General features: G+C 41.8%; 2 protein-coding genes and 3 non-coding genes across 6 annotated transcripts; 2 read left to right on the forward strand and 3 right to left on the reverse strand.

Moving 5' to 3' along the window:
* Positions 1–975: 975 nt before the first annotated feature.
* LOC130826977 (NADH-ubiquinone oxidoreductase chain 2-like) lies at positions 976–4,504 on the reverse strand. The gene is given in 2 exon segments (XM_057692616.1): positions 976–1,146; positions 1,149–4,504. Coding segments are annotated over 2 exon segments (642 nt in total). The 5' UTR covers positions 1,753–4,504; the 3' UTR covers positions 976–1,108.
* A 9-nt stretch (positions 4,505–4,513) lies between these two features.
* On the reverse strand, positions 4,514–4,595 carry TRNAY-GUA (transfer RNA tyrosine (anticodon GUA)). Its single transcript has one exon. It is a non-coding gene; the product is annotated as a tRNA-Tyr (tRNA).
* Positions 4,596–4,702: 107 nt separating this feature from the next.
* On the forward strand, positions 4,703–19,208 carry LOC130826963 (uncharacterized). Of its 2 annotated transcripts, none has more exons than XM_057692603.1 (2): positions 4,703–11,343; positions 11,440–19,208. In XM_057692603.1, exon 2 carries the CDS (start codon positions 14,383–14,385, stop codon positions 15,676–15,678), a length of 1,296 nt encoding a protein of 431 aa, XP_057548586.1. In that variant the 5' UTR covers positions 4,703–11,343; positions 11,440–14,382; the 3' UTR covers positions 15,679–19,208. The 2 variants fall into 2 exon arrangements, with proteins under 2 accessions (XP_057548586.1, XP_057548587.1); XM_057692604.1 differs by having other exon boundaries at positions 11,476–19,208.
* Positions 9,993–10,064, reverse strand: TRNAG-GCC (transfer RNA glycine (anticodon GCC)). The gene has a single exon. It is a non-coding gene; the product is annotated as a tRNA-Gly (tRNA).
* Positions 19,209–19,327: 119 nt separating the features above from the next.
* On the forward strand, positions 19,328–19,401 carry TRNAD-GUC (transfer RNA aspartic acid (anticodon GUC)). Its single transcript has one exon. It is a non-coding gene; the product is annotated as a tRNA-Asp (tRNA).
* Positions 19,402–19,528: the final 127 nt, after the last annotated feature.

Raw genomic sequence — 19,528 nt, forward strand, 5'->3', positions numbered from 1 at the left:
TCCCGTGTTTGATCTCTTCCATCCCTGCCTTGCTCGTTGTCACCTATGTTGAAGAAAGGGTTTGAACCTTGTAGAGAATGAAGAAGGGCCAAGGATTTCCTCTCAACAGTCCTTCTCGAGGCTCCACTCTCCCCCCTGAAAAAGCAAGGCCCCGTTAGCCTGGGCCTGGGCGAAGATAGGGATAAAGAGTAGAAGCAAGCTACCTTAGCTCTGCCAGGCACTGGACAGGGGTTAGCTCTGTAAATGTGTAGAGCCAAGTGTAGTGTGGTGTAGTAGTAGGCACTTCTAAGCCCCTTCCCCTCTACTGGATCACTCCAGTGCTTCGGGTACTACGGACCCTCTGCCATCCACATTGCAGCAAAGCCGTTTCATGAGCGGGGGGGCTAAGCGCAGTTCTTTGAATCAAACGTTGAATGAAATCTATTCTTTTTTAGATATCAAAATATAAATCGGATAGGATAGACGGATAGATCTATCTTTCTATTCATATAGATTAAAAAAAAAAGAAATTTTTTAAGTAACGTAGCAAGAGAAGCCCCAAATCCTTGATTTGGCCAGGTATGAAGTCGCTTAAGCGAAGCTTACGGAAAGACTGCACCGCTTTGGGCCCAGGAAGCGAAGGGAATGAGCTCGGCTGCTTCTCTTCCACACTTCTTTTTTTCTGTGTCCGTTCCGCATGCGCTTTGCTCTCTTCTTATTCTTCATTGGACGGGTTGGATGGACTTCGCCGTTCTTTCCCAACTAAAATATAAAAAGGCTGTATCACATCGAGATGTCGATTCGTTTTCCGCCCTCAATGAGATGGGGAATTTGGAAACCCCTATTTATTAAGACTTTTGGGCCCTTTATCTTTCTGAATTGAGGCCCGGCCCGGCTCGCGTCGTTCCAACAACCGGCGGGGAGCACCTCAGTCAGTATACGGTCGTGCGCAGTAACTGAGAGTCCTATTACACCTAAGGCCAACTTAAATTCACCAACCCAGGGTTCATCTCGTGTAGTGATTGTGGACTCGTACAAGGATATTGAGTAGACAGACGGTTGATGTATCAGACTCGACCCTATCTTTCGTAGCATGCATTCCCATCCGTGTCGCAACTGATACGGTAAGCTACGTGTCCGGTGCACGGGGAACTGCCTTCGGTCCCCAAACTGACTTACTCGTGGCAACCTTCCGGCCGCCCAACAACCTATAACGCTAGTCACTACTCCCACTGGGGCTAGGAAGTAAGCCCCACAACCCAAAGCGGCGAAGAACAAATAGAATTTACTACAAAAGCCGGCTAACGGGGGTATTCCTGCGTATGAGAACATAGTAATAGAGAAGGTAATAGCCGAAATAGGATTCGTTTTGGCTAGAGCGCCCAAATCCGCTATATATTTGACACGTGTTTGCCGTAATGCTGAAACTATAGCGAATGCATCTATCGTCATTGATACATAAATAAAGAGACCAATTAGTAGTGATTGAATTCCTTCTATGGTTCCACATGAGAAACCAGTACGAATATAACCTACATGTCCAATTGAACTATGAGCTAGAAGTCTTTTTACTTTCGTTTGGGCCATGGCGGCCAGTGCTCCTAAGATCATAGAAGCAATGCTGCAGAAAAAGAAGATTTGTTGCAATGTAGCTCCATAGGAACCATAAATAAAAACACGTAAAATATTAGCAGAAATAGATATTTTAGGCGCAATAGAAAAGAATGCTGTAACCGGGGTGGGTGAACCCTCATAGATATCCGGTGCCCACATATATAGAGTCAAAAAAGAGATTGAGTCCGAAGGGGAGGTAGGTTTTCTTCGGGGCTCGATAGATGGAATAGATAGGGCCCCAAAAGTTTTTAATTCGCTGCTAGGGAATTCACACGAAAGGGAACGAAGAATTCTCAACGAAAAAAGTGCTCTCTGAACCGAACGTGAAAGTTGTTTTCCATCAGACGGCTGTTCCCGTAACTCCACTCTCGACTTGGATTATATATCCAAAAAGGTCCGCTCTCGGCCATTCCACACGCTGCCTAGGAGAGGCGTGGTTATCTGAAGTGGATTCTATCTTTTGTAGTAGATGCCGAACCTGCTGCTCTATTGACTAAGAAGGGAGCGGACGCAGCAGCTACATGGACCCCTTCCTTTCTGTTGTTGCCAGCGCTTTCCCGGGCCGAGTCGGAATTCTTTATTAAATTTTTAAAAAAGAGCAGGCAAAGCCCAAAGGCTGCTATCCCAATAGGCCAGCGAGCGGAACGAGGAGAAGGCCCGAAAATCATACCACCGCGGTCGAAAAAGCGCGTTCCCTTCTTTCGAAAGAAAGATTGACATTCTCGGTCTTCTTCGTTTTCGATGAAAAACTAAGAAAATATCGATCTCCGAAAGCCCTTTCCTTCCTTACTTGTTCAAGTAAGCAAGTAAACAACCTTCGTCGAGCCTTTCCCTTAATGGTTAGAGAAAAGCATTCTCTTATCTGAACTTGGCGGGCTTCCGGCCTTACTTCAAATAGGGAGTGGGTTTGGTTTGAACATAGGCTCAAACATGATTTGAAGGGTCCTAGCTATGCCATGAAAAAAAATAAAGAAAAAGACCAGATAGATCTTATCCCCTATATCGAACACTCATTCCTATCTATTGATAGAAAGGAAGATCTTCGTCAAATACCGGACTTTGCCTTTTTTTTCTTTTTAGGAATTCTTCCTATCCAAGGCAGCTTACCACAAGCACCCCCCCATACGACTAGTTGGGGGGCTGTTCGCCCTTTGAATAAAACAAAGTAAGTAGTAAGGTAGCGTAAGCTACTTTCATTCTAAAGGAACCCGAAAAAGCAACCTTTAGTCAATAGGAGCCCTACTTTCCTCTTTGCGACCTCATCACTTCAATTCAAGCCCAACCCTATTTCTTAGTCATCGGGCGGAGCGCACCTTTGGTACTTCAGTCGTGTGAGTTCTTTGATAGTTACTTCTTTCCTTACTTATTCAAGTAAGTGAATAGGAATTCCCTTTGGTTCGCCGGTAAGTGTCACTCCTTCCTTTTGATTATGTCGTGACGCTGACTGAATCCAATCCATAAACCCGGAAACGAAACAAAGTTCGTTCCCTTTCGTCAAGTGGGTAAAGTAGGCATACGAACCACTTTAGCTTTGCCTTAGACTCCTTATTATTCTAATAAGCTACTACATAACCTTTGAAACAAAGCAAAAGCAAAGAAGAAGGCAGAATGGAGAAAGGAAGGGGACAAGGGCGGTCTTGCTTGGCGCGAAGGCTGCTGGTTCGGGGGTAGGGTACAGTACTAAAGGTCCTCGGACTTCCAGGCGGTTTTTCTTTTAGGCAGCTGTTTACCGTTGGATCTCGCCAATACAGCCTCCTATAGTTTTCGATACCGAGATATCTATTTTTTCATTGTTCCCAGGGATTTTTTGGGTAATCTGCTCCCATACTGCAAACAGTAAAATCTGAACTGAACCTTGTCGCTCTTCTTTCTTTCCTCGCGGGCAGGAAGCACACCAGCAGCGTGCATTGCGTGATTCTACTGTGTTTTTTGCACTTGACTGGGGGACAGTTGACCGGAAGAGAACTTCGATTCGCCCGGCCAGCAGGCGGGCGGCGTGCTTATCTTGTGTGACAACACTAGAGAGCGAGCGGCTCTTCTAGGCGGGCAGCTGTGTGACAACACTAGAGAGAAAGCGGCGCTTTCGTTTAACATGCTATGGTCTCAACGCCCTTACGAGGTAGTGATGAGTTTCACGCGCTCTAAGCCCAGCCCGCGCGCGGTTAGGAAGATTGGCCGCAATCTGAGCGGTACCACCCACCCTAACCTACCACTTATAGGCGGCCGTCCGTTCTACAGCCGCCCGAAAAGGAACTGCAGTGATCTTGAATAGGGATCCTACAGCGATAAAAAGAATTCCCATAAAAATACCACTAGATCCAACACCTGTGATTTCGTATCCGGTCAAAATCTTGGCTAATTGATCGAAATGGGTAGCTCCTGTAGACCCATAGATCATGGAACAAATAGGGTGGGTAGGCCAAACCACCACACTACGCGTATAGACGCGAACCCCCCTCGTTACCGTACGTGCGACTCTCGCCGCATACGGCTCGCACAAAGACTCCTAAATCCATCCCGAGCCCTTTCTTCCACCCTTCCTCTCCAATCCTCGATCAAACTTGCGTTCTCCAGGCGCTATGAAATGGAGGTCTTTCCTTCGCCTATCATATGTATCGGCTTGGCTTCGTCCCGAACCAAGGCAAGTTGTACTTGCGAGCGCGTGCGTGTAGGAAGGCCGACCACTACATAAGCTAAAAGACTACGATTACAAGCCAAGCCGGAAGCGACTCGCTTCTATTCTCGTTGGGATTGGATATAGATGGAGAATCTATAGATCGTAGTAGTTCGCTAACCTCTCTAACTAACATACGATACAATTTAACTTCAAGGCACGGCCAAAAGAAAGAGCTTCGCTCGGTTGGCCTTCCTCCGCTGACGAATGCCTTCTTTCTCTTCGCTGAAGTCTACAACAAACAAGTGGGAGAGGTAGGATTCGAACCTACGTAGAAAACTTCAACAGATTTACAGTCTGTCGCTTTTAACCACTCGGCCACTCTCCCCTTCCCGGGCTGAGGCCCTCCTCAATAGGTTCTAAGAAAGAGGCGATTTGTTCGCTGAATCAATCAATAAGCTTATTGAGAAACTAAGACTATTAGCTTGGCTAGCGTTCCGGGGGAATCTAGTCATTTAGTCAGTTCATAACAATCTCTGTAAAGCAAGGGGCAAGGCTTCGTAGACAGCTTCCCTCTCATGTAGTCGTCGGCCTTCTTCCCCTCTTTGTCGCTTCTAGCGAAGCTGCAAGCCTACTTAAATAGCTTACGCTTACTAAGCCTAGCCTACTAAAAAAGGGCTACAGCAAGCAAGCTTTCCCCCTTCCTTTGTTGTGGGTCGCGCCTTGCCTTACCTTACCGCAGGCACTGAATGAAATGAGTGGAGATCTTCCTTCCGGCTAATGAAGAGACTACTTAAGTCTGCCCATTCATTCCCAGCGGATCCTTCTTCTCCCTAAGAATTGAACGAACCAAGTTCGCCTATACGAGAGTGAGGAATAAAACCCAAGAAGAAACTTCTCACTTTGAATGTCCCACGATTGATTCTGCTAGTTTAGAAACGAAGTAGAAGGACGGGGGTCGCTAGGTCAGAAAGGCGATAACTTCAAATTCTCCCCAAGTAGGATTTGAACCTACGACCAATCGGTTAACAGCCGACCGCTCTACCACTGAGCTACTGAGGAACAACGGACTTAAGGTTGTTTACTTACTTAGTGCGAAGCATGTTGGTAGTTTACTTACTTAATCTTTAGATTAAGGAAGCCGACTCTCGTTCTTTGGACTAACCTATGACCAAAATGGGTTCGTCACTTTTTTCACATACACCGGGGAAAAGGTTACGATAGCAAGCCCCTCCCCGGCCGGAGAGACTCCAGGACAAGGGGGCGGCAGTCAACCATCCACTCTCGAGATTCATATTGATCAATCGATCTCCGCGTCCTTCCAGTTCGCTAAGTAGACTCACTCTACCGATACTTTTCCTGCCAAAAGCAAGAGACTGACTTCTCATCCTAGGAGTTAGCAGGTATGATAGAGCCCCCTCTCTGTCTGTCTCTCCGAGTTTCTACTACTAAGTCTCTGCCATTCAATCATAGAATCGATTCCGATCAAGCTGAAAAAGCGTTCATCCTGGATTTTTTTCCTGAAAAAAAAATGTCTATCATGATAGCATGCCTATTCATTCGGTCAAAGTCTCCACGGCCTTTTCACGCCCTTCTACTGAGAGGTGTACCGTGTTGATAGGAATCGGCAAAGACCTTCTTTTACACGTCCTCGAGGGCAGCATTCATGGCAATCATCACTAGGTTCTTTCGAGGACATGGTATGACTTTGTTCTTGGTGTTGTTTAATAGATGTCGAGTGCCACCTTTCCCTGTCCGAGAATCTCCATCTGCTTTAAGTGGGCGAGCAATTGCATTGCCCTATGTCAGGTTGGTTGTTCAAAAAAAAGACTTTATTTTTACCCCTTAAGCTTCGCATAAGCGGCTACATACCTTGCATTTTCATCTTTTTGGGCGCCCGCCTCCTCTTCAGACGAGCCTGGTGGTTGTTCGGTTTCCGCTTTTTGAGGCGGGAGTACTTGGTTGTTGGGGTTTCCTTTTCTTTAACCAATTCGGTTGTGTCAGCTCCGAGATTGGTCTAACATTTTCTTATGAGCTGGCTGGACAAAGATGGATTGAAAGTCAGATAGATTCATTTGAGTTCAAGTAGTACAGGATCTTCGATCGACCATGGGGCCTATTCTACCCTTACAAATTTCATTCTATTGAAGCGTAACGTAAAAGCTCCTTCTCATCCTTGTATTTTTTTGGTTTGGAAGTTCCAGAATCTTGTCTGTGGATTTTTAACAAACAAAGTCAAGCCCCCTTCTACTATGCCATTTGATTTATTTGATTCAATTTCCGTGCTGCTCGCTACTCTCCGAGGCCAAGGACGGGGTCGAACCGTCATTCCAGGATTTGCAGTCCGATACATTTCCATTATGTTACCTAGCCAAACTCGCCACCTCCTGTGTCAAAGTCAAATGTTCTTCCTTAGTCTTGCAACTAAGCTCTTCGAACCTTATTATTCTAATAAGATACTACATAACCTTACAGTCGAGTTACTACGTACCTCTTCTTTGGTCATCACGGAGACTTGGTGCAAATCAATGAATCCCTAAATAGACCCGAAACTCACGTTTTCATTTAGCAAAATAGGCCATTCCGGGCCTTTTCCTCATAGAAAGAAAAGACTGATGCCACTATCGCCTCTTGCCTTTGCTTTAATAGAACCTATTCGACTGGAAGGTAAAGCAAGCAAGGAAGGCAAAGAGCTGGTGCCTTACAGGAGTATGAGTTCCCGGAGAAGAGTATGGCTTCAAAGTTAAAGTTTTCTTCTATGGGTCTCAACACCAAAAAAAGTAAAGCAAGATGGCCTTCTTTCTATAAGATGAATTCAGGCGCTCTTTCTTTACTTTACACGTTTACACAGGGAAATACTGCTCAAATAGCCTGCCCGTCTGTCTTTGACTGGTTGGGAATAGGTCCTTAACGACCGATAGGATCTCACAGGGCTGCGGCTGCCTCCGTCTGTCTCACCCCAAGGCTCTTTTCCATGCCTGCCGCTCTGATGGATGTAAAGTTTTGAAAGACTTTTTTCAAGGTTCTCCTTTCTCGATTGGAGCTAGAAGAACCGGTGTAAACGAAAAGCTTTCGACGATAGCTCTTTCGCTAGGAGGGAATCAGTTACGAGTACGAAATGCTTTTCACATACAAGTAGGATAGCGCGATAAGGCAGTTACACTCCTCCGCCTGGCATTCCAGTTCAAATACTAGTGGGGTAGACAACCTCATGTCATACGTGAAAATAGTAAGGCCCTTGCCTACGGGCTCATTGGAACACTCAAGTCTTTTGAATCAAAAGATTCATCCAGTTGGAAATTTCCACAACAGGATCTTTATATCATTCCCGAGGAATATGACATGGCCTTTCAGCCCTTCTTACTATGCTTTCCGTGGTAGCTAGACTAAGTCCTGGTGTTTTAGTTAGTTAGTAAAGGCTTTAGGAAAAGGCGTAACTGTTCTTATCGGGCTATAGAGAAGATTTCGTTCTTTATTCCCCTTTAATATGTAATAGTAGTTATAATCCATACTAGCAATAAGGCAGTTTTTTCTTTCTCAAGCCTGTTTGAAAGCATGTGATAAAGCCTAAGCCATTTTAAGCTTCTTCTCCATTATCTGGGAAGGCTAACAATAAGGGGTAGATTTCTTTCCTTGCCGAAGTTAGTATTGTGTTCAACTCCGCGGGTTGGCTGGTTGGAAGGATTGCTTTCTGCCATCTGTCTTTCCTTTCTCTCTCTTCTCTTAGCAAAGAAAGTAGAAAAAGTCAAACTTCTGGCTTGGGAAAAGCTTCCCCTGTAGTCGTCAGCTAGCTCGTTCTTGACAGATCCGATCGGGTGTTCATAATCTGGAGTAAAAGGATTCGAACCTTTGCATGCCGGTACCAAAAACCGATGCCTTACCACTTGGCTATACTCCATATACGGCCTGTTTTGGACGATAGAACGGGGAAAGGGATTTCCCGAAGAAATTCGAGCCGTGCAAGGACGCGGGGATATAGCAAGTAAGTAGCAAGATTCTCCCTTTAGGACCGACTACAACAAGCTCGCGACTCTAATAGAAAGAAAGAGTAAGCTCCCTGCTCTATTTGCTTGCAATGCTATGTCTATCAAAGTTGGCGAACGCTTCTTGTTCTCGTCCACCCCTTCTAGACTAATGCAAGCACTAAGTAAGTAAACTACCTTTCTTTTTTTTTCATAACCTAGACTAAAGAAGAAGCTCCTGAATCCGCGCAGGGCCAAATCAGCAGCAAGAGAACTGTCCTAACCTGCCACCGGTGACTTTCTCAGAGCTCCGCAGGAGAAGAAAGAAAGTCCGAGCCCAATTTCTACAATTGCATTGCCTTACTCCCTATTCTCTCTTAAAACTTTTGAAAGCTCGGCGAGAAAGAGTTGGTTAAGAACTATTGACTCTAACCCATAGCAGTGTAAGTCAGGAGATGCTCGCCTTTGGAATTAAGATGGATGAAGAGGCACTTGAGCCTGGAAATGAAAAAATTAGGGGAAAAGATGAAAGCGGTCACTATACTAGAGGAGGGCAAGACATGACCGCGACTTAAGATTCAAGTACCGTTAAAAAGACTAAAAGAACGAGATAGCGATAGCTGTAATAAAGCACAGGCTAATACGAGCCGACCAGAAGAAGCAAAGCTTAGATTACCAGATCGTGGACACAATCCTCCTAGAGATGGAGAGCCCCTTGCCTTTTCTAGCCTCTCCTTCTTGCTTGCTTACTTAGCTCTTGTCTTAGTTACTTTTTTTTTCTAGGGTTTTTATGAGTGTTAAAACGGTAGATTTTTCATTTGCCAATTAATTTTTCCGATTCGATCAAAAATGGGATTTCTTTTTGGCTAGAGAAAGGTTCTGTGACATGGACGCTTAGCCCAACTCGGTCGGTCGGTCAGCCCACCTAACAGATGATGAGATTCTCGATCGATTTGATCGAATTTGGAAAAGTCTTTTTCACGATTCAGAACAGTGGAGCTTTCGATCAAGATGTTCTCGCGTCCCCCGTTCGGGCTCTCGCTCAAATCGGAACCCCTTTATGCCTTGGCAGGCTTTCGACTCAATCTAATAGCCTACCTATCGTCAAAGAGAAAGTTTTCGCATGGGCTCATCATCTGATGCAGAACCGATGCGAGAAGGATAAAAAATATGGGGGAAGAGGATCTTTTTAGCTTTCAAAAACCAGTAGAAAGGAAAGAATGCGGGGAACAACTCTTTCCAAAGACAGTAATTAGTTTGAGTTAGCATAAAAGATTTGATTGAATGAACGCCATCCTTGGTTCTTTTCAAAGAAATCCAATGTTGAGCCAAGCCTTTCCAGCCGGTAATCGCCGAAGGCGAAGGCAATGAAATTTACTGACTCTTTAGAGTAAGGTAATGCCAATTCACTTACTTGGAACAAGTAAGGTAGTTTACTTACTTACTTGATAGAGTAAGGAAAAAAAAGACTTTTTTAGAAGAAAGGCGAGAAGGAAGAGAAGAAGGATTAGTAGTTGCCTCGCCGAGGAACTTGAGGCCGACATACCGAGTGCGGTCCCAGAGTTCAAGACGCTGTCTAAAACTCGTGTCGATCATAGAAAAGCATTTCTTTCAAAATGAAAACAAACCTCATTCTCTTGTTCCCCTCCCGAAAAAACGGCAGATCCAGATGCGAGATGATCCCGAACCTATTTAAGAACCACCATCCATCACCAATCACATTCCACATCCCACTTCAATTTCATTGCCTCTCTCTAACTCTAAAACTTATGCACTCTACTCGCCGCCTACTCCACTCCTTACCACTAAACGACGAAGCCCGGAGCGGAAGGAGGGACTTGAACCCTCAACCTTAGCCTTGGCAAGGCTATGCTCTACCATTAAGCTATTTCCGCCAGCTACGGTAGTGGCGAAGCACTACTGAGCAATTCACGTATCACTTGATACGGACGACTTATGTTTTTCCGCCGGACCACCCTCTTGACCTCCGATCGAGCTACGAGCACGAGTAGGTAGGTGGCTAGGGGGCCGGGAAGGGGGACCTTTCTTTTTGCTTCGCGCTAGATGAGATGATGATTAGTAGGTCAGGTCCCGTGTGTGTGCTCTTTCTCACAATCCTAAAGAGGCGGGCTGTCTTTTCAATCAATCTCCGGCCGCTCAGTGCCGCTATTGGTGCGAGTTGTAAGGGGTATTGGTCTCGAGTCGAGAAAAAGCTTCATCTCATTCTTGTAACGGGAGTGAGTGCACCGCAAGACCAGACAAGTTGCTCTCTCGCCTTGCAGCAGCGGAATCCTTCTTTTAAGTTAAGTCATTTCCTAAGAAGGCTCCTCTTATTCTACGAGAATCAAATTCTCCTACAATAATTCCACGAATCTGCTCGGAACCGGTCGATTCCTGAGCCATTCGTTCTCCCCTCTCGGTTGGCCTTTGGCAGCCACTAAAGCAAGTAAGAAAACCTAGAGTTCATTCACTTAAAGAACCGCGGATTTTTACCGGATTGTACACCTTTGTGTCTGGCTATGTATATGAATATGCATAAAGAAAGGACGGGACATCTCTCTCCTTTTTACTTTTTTTGGGGGGGGGAGAAGAGAGAGGAAAGAAGCTACAGCGGCACCTCACGAACTTCTTACTGGGGCAGCACCATCCTATAGGCATTTGCGAGTGTTTGGATGCACCTTTTTTGTTGTTTTGTTTATATTCTTGCGCAGTTAAGAGATAAATTGTCCTCAAGGCAAGCACTTGTGTCTTTTTTGGATATGCTCAGTCCGAATATAGATAGATGCTATGACGTGAAATCCAAGAGACTCGATGTATCCTTGAATGTTCTCTTTAATGAGGTCACCTCATATTTTCCTTTTCTTAATTAAGAAGCCCTGGAGGAGAATAGTGATGGAGATGTATTATGGCCTTCTCCTGTTCATCAACTCGAACTTCATTCTTCTGCAGTTGATGTTATGGATCAGCCTCACTCTTCAGGCCAGCATCTTCCGCCGATTGTCAGCCTGTTCAGCTGACCTCAGAGGCTTCCAGTCATCCGGAACAGCATCTTTCTTCTCGGCGACGATTACAGTCTCTTTCCAAAAGTCAGACTACTCTAGAAGATCAGCAGTCTAGCCCAGTTGCTTTCCTTCCAGTCGCTTCCTTAGATTAGATTCTGGATCCTTCTCTCAGGTTCGTTAATCTTCTCAAGTTTCTTATCCCGTTGAAGGTTTTTTTTCTTATTTTATGAATCGTTTTCTCTAAAACATCGAGCTTACCTCATGTCAGTTCAATCTTCTCATGAACCTGAATTCTTTGCTGAAGCTTCCAATCATTCTTGCTGAAGAAAGACTATGCAAGAAAAAAAGAAGAAAACTGAGTCTCATTGCCTGCAGAGAAAGAAGCCATTGGCTGCAAGTGAATTTACAAGATCAAGCATAAAACAGATAGCTCAGTAGAAAGATACAAAGCGTCATTAGTAGCTAAAGGATTCCTTCAAGAATATTGAGTCGAACCCCTTTAGAGATAGAAGAAAGATTTGCCCCGGGTTGCTAAACACCATTCGTGGCATTCTTGCCTTGGCTTTAAAAAAAAGTTGCCCTTATTTCAACTTGACTAATTATCGCTGACATTGTTTACACTTACAACATAGGGGGAAGTGATCAGCCTATTTTTATGGACAAGCCGAGATCATCTCACTTAGAAGCTGCTTTTCGGATTCTGCGATCTATCAAAACCTCGCTCGGAAGAGGTTGATTCTTGCCTATTCTTCAGTAGAGTATTCTGAATATGAAAACGCGGAATTCATTGACGAATTTCGGCAAAGCAGACTGATTAAGATCAATGCTGGTAAACCATTTTCTTCAAAGAAATAGGCTTTGTTATAAATATATAAATAATAATAGAGTTTCCGGCATACGCGCTTCTATAACACGCTTTCTCTATAAGAAAAAGTCGACTCTTTCCCAAATGGAAACTGATATCCTCTTTTTTGTTGCCCAGTAGGGCCCATGCAAAAGGTTTAGTTAAGATATGCCAGATTCCACCAAGTATACAAATGGAACCTATCCATACATGTCCTCCTATTATATCTTCAAAATCGTCCACACTAAGAATCCATTCTGAGGTGGAATGCTTCACTCGGGTTCAAGACAGTAAGGGGCTTGGCAACCCCGTTAGAAGATAAAGTCGAGTAGCGAGCTGCTTCGTCTTCTGCCGCTGGATAGGAATGAACCCATGTCAAAAGCAGTAAGGAATAGACTTAATCATTTACCCTAAAAACGGATTTTCCTATCCTAATAGTAGGAGGAGACTTGTTGCATTAGATAGATCGAGAGAATCCTATCTTCCTCTTATTTAGTCGGTAGTTAGAGTTAGGACTTCTTCTAGCTCCTCTCCCGTTGGTCGAGTGGCTTTCGCTCCTCTAGACCATACCTATTTAGCCGATGTCTTAAATAGAAGACTGGTATAAATTGGAGGAAGAATTGCATTTAGAAGTCATGACATGACCAGCTGATTTTTGGCACTCCAGCCAGCCGTCTTGGTCTCACTCATATTGGGAATCAGAGAAAGAAAGCAGGGGGGACACCTCTAAAAAGAGCTTGTTCCATAAACGCTTTCCTACAATGAACAGACGAACCGAGCGAGTCCAATGCAAAGAACCCCAGTGAGGAGATCAGGTTACCCTTTTTCGTATATTTCTAATACGTAATACGAGGAGGTAATTAGTTGATACCGAGAATGATAGAAGAAGTTTGCTTAAACACCCCCACTAAGGTAATATATTACTATCCTATACTCGTTTAAATTACAGTCTAAGGTTGCGTACATCTTCTTGTGTTAGAGTTCTTTCAAGCTCCTCCCTCAGCTTCAATTCAAGTTTTCTGATTTTAGTTGTAGGACTAAGGGCTAGGTGTTTTTGCAATCCTTCTAGTCTTGCAAAATTCCTTCGTTTCCTTTTGTATATGTCAACAAAAATGTTATGTTTCCAATCCTCTGTCTTAACTTGTAAGATGGTGAGAGCTTCAACAAAAGGGTCACTTTTTTGCCAAGCATTTTTTAACCAAGGTTTCCAATCCTCATGACATTCCCAAGTTGATAGATATCTAAATGCTCTGCCTTGGTTTTTTACATTTTCTTTAGGGATCAAATTTACTAGGATAGGGGAGTGGTCAGAGGCTAACCTAGGTAAGTGTCTTACCATGATGCTATCAAAGATATCCAACAACCCCTCATTCCCCAATGCCCTATCAATTCTCTCATGACATCTTCCTCGTGACCATGTAAATCTAGAGCCAGTGAAACCTAAATCTATTAGTTTTGAGGACTGGATCCAATTCCTAAATCTCATGCAACCATTTGAAGCCCTACCCCCTAATTTATCCAGAACCTCAGTATAAGCATTATAGTCTCCCAATGCAATCCAGGGCTCAGAAATTGTTGCTGCCAGTATAGTGAGTTTATCCCATAAAACTCTTATAATTTGTGGTTCTTCAATATACAGAAGTTAAATGAGTGCTTATATTACCAGGAAAAATTACATGCATGTGAATGAATTGCCAATCGTTGTGAATGATTTTAACATTGATGCTGTGATGCCATAAAATCCAAATACCTCCTGAAAAACCTATAGCTTCAACTCTATGTGACTTTGCCATTCCTAAAGTCTTAATAATTGATAGAGCTGTTATACCGCTTACCCTAGGTTCTAAGAGTATCACTACATTGATTTTGTAAATATCTATTAACTCTTTAAGGTAGTTTACTTGCTTACTTGATAGAGTAAGGATTGAGATAGTCTTTTTATTTGATATGCCTTGACAATTCCAAGCTAATAGTTTGTACTCCATTGATGAGAATTGAATAAGACACAGAGGCAAGCCATAATCCAGCCAAGAAATTTAAAAGGAAAACCCAATTCCAAAAGAACAGATTCCAAAAAAGGCCACTCAATGGAGTTGTCCAGAACCTCAATGCCCATCCAGCTACACCTACAAATCTTGTTGTTACTCCAGCTCAAGCCCCTTTGAGTGTAACCTCAGAAGATGATGGAGCATGGAGAGTGGTGCCCAGAAGAACTACTAGAGCCAGAAGAGTGAATTTCCCCACTACTGTTAACCCAGTTTCAATGATGAATGATTTAACTACAGTAGTTGAGGAAGAAGTTGTGTCACATAATGAGGTAGCTAATGATCCAGGGGATACTAATACAGGTAATCCTTATTTTACCTAATGATTATTTGTACATGGAATATTAGAGGGGGTAATGACCCTATTAAAATTAGAGAGTTAAAGAAGTTTATGATTAGAAAGAAAATAAGTTTCATGGGTGTTCTGGAAACTAGAGTTAAGGCTCAACAATTTGAGAAAATCACTAAGCAACTTAATAGTAAATGGATATGGAAACATAATTATTCTTGCTCTCCAAAGGGGGGAATCTGGATTGGTTGGAATCCTCAAATCATTGAAGTAGAGGTGTTAGAGGTACATGAGCAACTTATTCATTGTGAGCTTAAAGATGTTAATTCCTTTTTTTTCCAAATTACTCTTTGTTATGGATTACACACTATTGATCATAGAGTTGGGCTTTGGGAGAAGATCAGATCTTTGGCTAGTTATTCTCAGTTAGACCAATGGTTCATTTTGGGTGATTTTAATGCCGTCATGTATACTGATGATAGAACTAATGGAACAGCTGTTTCACTTGCTGAAATCAAGGATATGTCTCAATGGGTCACTGATTTAAACCTTGCTGAATTGAAATCTACTGGCCCTTCTTTTTCTTGGTCTAGCAGAGGCTATGCTGACAGAAGAATTCATAGTAGAATTGATCGTGCTTTTGGAAATGTGACATGGATGTTAAATAAAGGTCATATAGTAGTTGATTATTTGATGCCTTCTTTGTCTGATCATTCCCCTCTCCTATTGAAATATGCTGATGATCCTCTTACTGTGGGAAAGCCTTTTAAATTCTTCAACTACATGGCTCATCATGCTGATTTTCATACTATTATGCATGAATTTTGGCATCCTAGTGGTTCTCACAATCTGTTAGGAGCAATTTGGGCAAATCTTACACTTTTGAAGGGGAAAATGAAAAGCTTGCATAAAAATGAATTTCACAACTTGAATGAGAAGATTGAGACAGCAAGAAGTAATTTGGAACAAATTAAGTTTCAGTTACAGCAAGATCCTGATAGTGTTCAATTGCAAGAAAATGAGAAGATAGCTGGAGAGTTGTTGAGAAAATGGAATTTTATTGAGGAGTCTGCTCTAAAGCAGAAATCAAGGATTCAATGGTTGAAGCTTGGGGACTCAAATAATCACTTCTTTCATGCTGCAATGAAAGCTAGGTATAATACAAATAGAATTAACCTCTTGTATAATGCTCAGGGTGATAGGCTTGAGGATCCTGTTGGCATTCAACAGGAGATTCTTCACTTCTATAAATCATTATTAGGTAGCAGAGCCTCTTCTCTTCCTTCTATTGATTTACCTGTTATGTTATTAGGAGAGGGTCTATTTTGAACCTGGAAGCTCAACAGAGTCTGTGTAGAGAGGTTACAATGGAAGAGGTGAATCAAGCTCTTAGAGGGATTGATGATGATAAAGCTCCTGGAATTGATGGGTTTCAGTTTTTTTCAAAACAGCATGGCATTTTATTAAAGATGATGTGTTTAGAGCCATCCAAAAATTCTTCCAGTATGGGGTCTTTTGTAAGGCTATGAACTGCACATCCATTACACTTGTTCCTAAAGTTCCAAATCCCACTTTAGTAAAGGATTTTATACCCATTGCTTCTTGTTCTATGCTCTATAAAATAATTTCGAAAATCCTCAAAAGCTTCAGCTATATTTAATAACATACTCTCATACTGAGCCCGGTTAACATCCTTATGTAAAATTTCTAACAATTCAGCATAAGAATATATTTTCATTATATCATTATTTTTCATATAAGATTCTCTGAGGTTAATTCCTAAATTTTTTAAATTAACTCTACCGAGATTCTCTGGCATAAGTAAACCGAAGTTAACTAACTTTTGTTTATTTACTTTTATATAAGATATCATATGTTTTGATATTTTGAAGGGCTGATTCTGAAGTTTATTCATAACACTACATATTTCCTTATAACTATTACTGATATCAATATAGTAGTGATTGATATCCCCCGTGCTTAACAGATTGTAACGACTAATTGCACCAGTTATTCCACTTAAGTAACCACCTTTTAAGTCAGACAAATATTTAGGGTATAAACCTGATGGTAAAGCACTACCCCAAGATAACGGTTTACATACCATAGGTAAATTTAATTTAATTGGTAGTAATGATACATCAAAATTACGGATAGCATAAAGATTTTTAGGTAAATAATATTTACCCTTCTTCTTTTGAATAGGTACATTATTATTCTCAGAATTTTCTAATACCATTAGATTCCTATCAACAAAAAATTCAACTAATGCTACACCAATATGGTGTTTTTTAAATAAACTCTCATTTTTTTCATCTTCTTTTTCTATTTTACTTTGATATTTATGATTAACTAGTAAAACATGTGCTTTAACATGCCTGTCCAGGTGATCAATTAAAGTTGAAACACGAACCATGGATGAATCAGAGCGATATAAAATACAGATTACATAAACAATTAATGCTTCAAGTGTATATTGCCCTAACTCATTAAGTAATTCTAATTGTGGATATTGATCTTTTTTTAATTTTTCCATTAAATAATCCTTAGCATTCTTCTTATCAGGTATAATCATTAGACTCATAATGAGATTGCATGTGCTATTAATTGATTTTGCATCAAACTTCATTGTAAGATTTTCAATCTTCTCTTGCAACTCTCTTAATTTATCCTGATTATATGGTTTTGTTTCATTTGATTTGAAATCATTCAATATTTTAAATACTTCTTCTTTATACATTACTCTGTTAGATTTAGATTCATCGCCATCATTATTTTCAAGATTATCCAGGTAGAATTTATTCCAGAAATCAATGATGATCCTTTTTGTTTCATTAGATTTGTTATCATACGATATATAAACTGAATTGCCTATAAAATAAAAATATGGACTATTCATATTAGTTTTAAAATTACTAAATTTCGTCATAATTTTTGTTTTCTTTTAATATTTTGTTATGGATTTTTTCCTGTTTTTTAATTCAGGGGTCTTTACCACGTTCGTCTTCTTTAAGAGATTACAATATGTTTTGTTAATAAGAGAAACTAATATGTTATATAATAAGTAAAAAATGTTTGATAAATCAGTCATAGAGGGGTATCTCCAATAATCAAAGAAGATACATCAACTGAATACAGGCAAAGAGTAATAAAACTCTGGGATTTTACAAAGTGCCATACCCTATCAAACATATCCCCATAAAGACGCTCTAGCATATTTGATCTAGAGACAGACCTAAGTTATATTTTTTTAACTCTATAGTGTATGATATATCTTAGGGAGCTTTCTTACTTAGCGCTTGCGCTAAGGATCTAATCAGAGTCAACCTTGGATTTAAAAAAGCCCTTTTCCTTATTAGCCAGAGTACAAGCGTACTCTTTGATCTTTAGTAAAGGCGTATTAAGCCAAAAAAGCATTTTTTCGAACAGTCTCAACGCCCTCATTGAGAGTCGCTCCGCGAGACGTCCAGTAGTCTCTGACTTGGTCTTCGGAATCGTAAGTCTCAGCCCGTTCCCAGCTTGACTTGCTCTCAGGTTGGCCCTTCTACTGGACTAAGTAGTATTCCATTCGTGCAGTCGGTCTATGGGCTAGCCCATGGTACGGTCAGCTATGATATACTCAACTTCTTCTTTAGTAGGTTAGGTTCATCTACAACATCTGGTGGTGCCCTCGTGGGCACGTTCCTCTCTGGGTCGGTCTGGTCTAATCGAAGTCAACTGACTTACATGGAATACGGGGTGAGTTTTCACCGAGCCGGTCTCTTGAGTCTATAGGCGATCTTTTCTATCCGCTTCTCTACAGGGCCTACTTTCTTCTTTCTTCAGACCGGGCTAAGCCTGACGGTTGTTTAAGTAGGTTGGGCAGCTTTTGCTATCCTCCTGCCACCTCTTGGCAAAGTAGTCTGATGGGCAAGCTCCCTCCTGTCGCAGTGGTGTGGGGCGTCAGAGGCTGTTGCCCCGTGGCCAACTCGAAGGGGCTGAAGTTCGACGCAGAGCTTTTTGGTTGTTAAGTTATAGTAGTACTGAGCAATATTCAACAGCTCCAGTCCTTACTCTAACAAGTAAGCAAGTAAACTACCTTCTGGTTGGCATTAAAGTTCCTTAAGTAGCCTTCGAGGAATCCATTTTTTCTCCCCGTCTGAGCTTTCAAAGATATACCGACCGTAGGTATCTGACCATCAGATACCGACAGCCGTCTTCTAACATTACCTACTTTTAGGGGTTTTCCAAAATGTAATATAACATAAAAGCCCTTTTCATCATCAGAAACAACCGGATTTCCGGCCTCTTGCATTGCATTACCATAACGACAAGAAAAATTCATTAAAAAAAAGAAAGATTGCTCTTGTGACTTGGAATGAACCTTTCTCAGTGAAGGAAAGGAATAGCGATGGATTTTGATGGAGCATCCAGGAACAAGAAGATTCAACCGGACGACGAATTCTTACGTGGTCCAAGGAAAGAAAAGGCCCGCTTCTACGATTTCATCTATATTGAATCTTAATATAAGAATAGCTTATATAGTCATGATTCAATTCAGGTCCACTGACTTTTGATTGATTTCTCATTTTTCGGATCTGATTGGAACAATGGAGAAGGAGGAAGACTTTAGCGATTCATAATAGGATATCTTGAATATCTATGTCCCAGAACATAAAAAATTTTTAATGAAGACTAAGACAGGAGTTTCGTGGAAGCCTTTTCTCGGATTTGATTTGAAGTGATCACTTAAGCCTCTTTCTTAGGGCCTTTAAAGAGTGCGACTCTACCGCTTTTAAAAAAGAAAAGGCCTATTTGTATTTGATTCAATTCATGAATTAGCCTACTTTACTATGAGTATACTGGAATTCTATATTATATATATAATAAAAAAGAGTATATCATTCGTCTTTCTGTTACAACACGGCGAAACTAAATGGTTCTAATAAATAGAATGAAAAAAAAAGAAGAATTTTTAGGCTATAGACCTTATTTTCCTGGGATTGTAGTTCAATCGGTTAGAGCACCGCCCTGTCAAGGCGGAAGCTGCGGGTTCGAGCCCCGTCAGTCCCGACCTAGGCGCTGCAAGCGATCAATTCATCTCTCCATCTTCTGTGAAGAGGGGAGAAAAAGAGTAGGATCTAATTCCCAGCGGGAGGATCCTTCTTTTCTTTCGGATTTTTCATCAAAAAAATGGAAA

The sequence above is a fragment of the Amaranthus tricolor genome, chromosome 11 (assembly GCF_026212465.1).
Source record: "Amaranthus tricolor cultivar Red isolate AtriRed21 chromosome 11, ASM2621246v1, whole genome shotgun sequence".
Classification (NCBI taxonomy): Eukaryota; Viridiplantae; Streptophyta; class Magnoliopsida; order Caryophyllales; family Amaranthaceae; genus Amaranthus; species Amaranthus tricolor.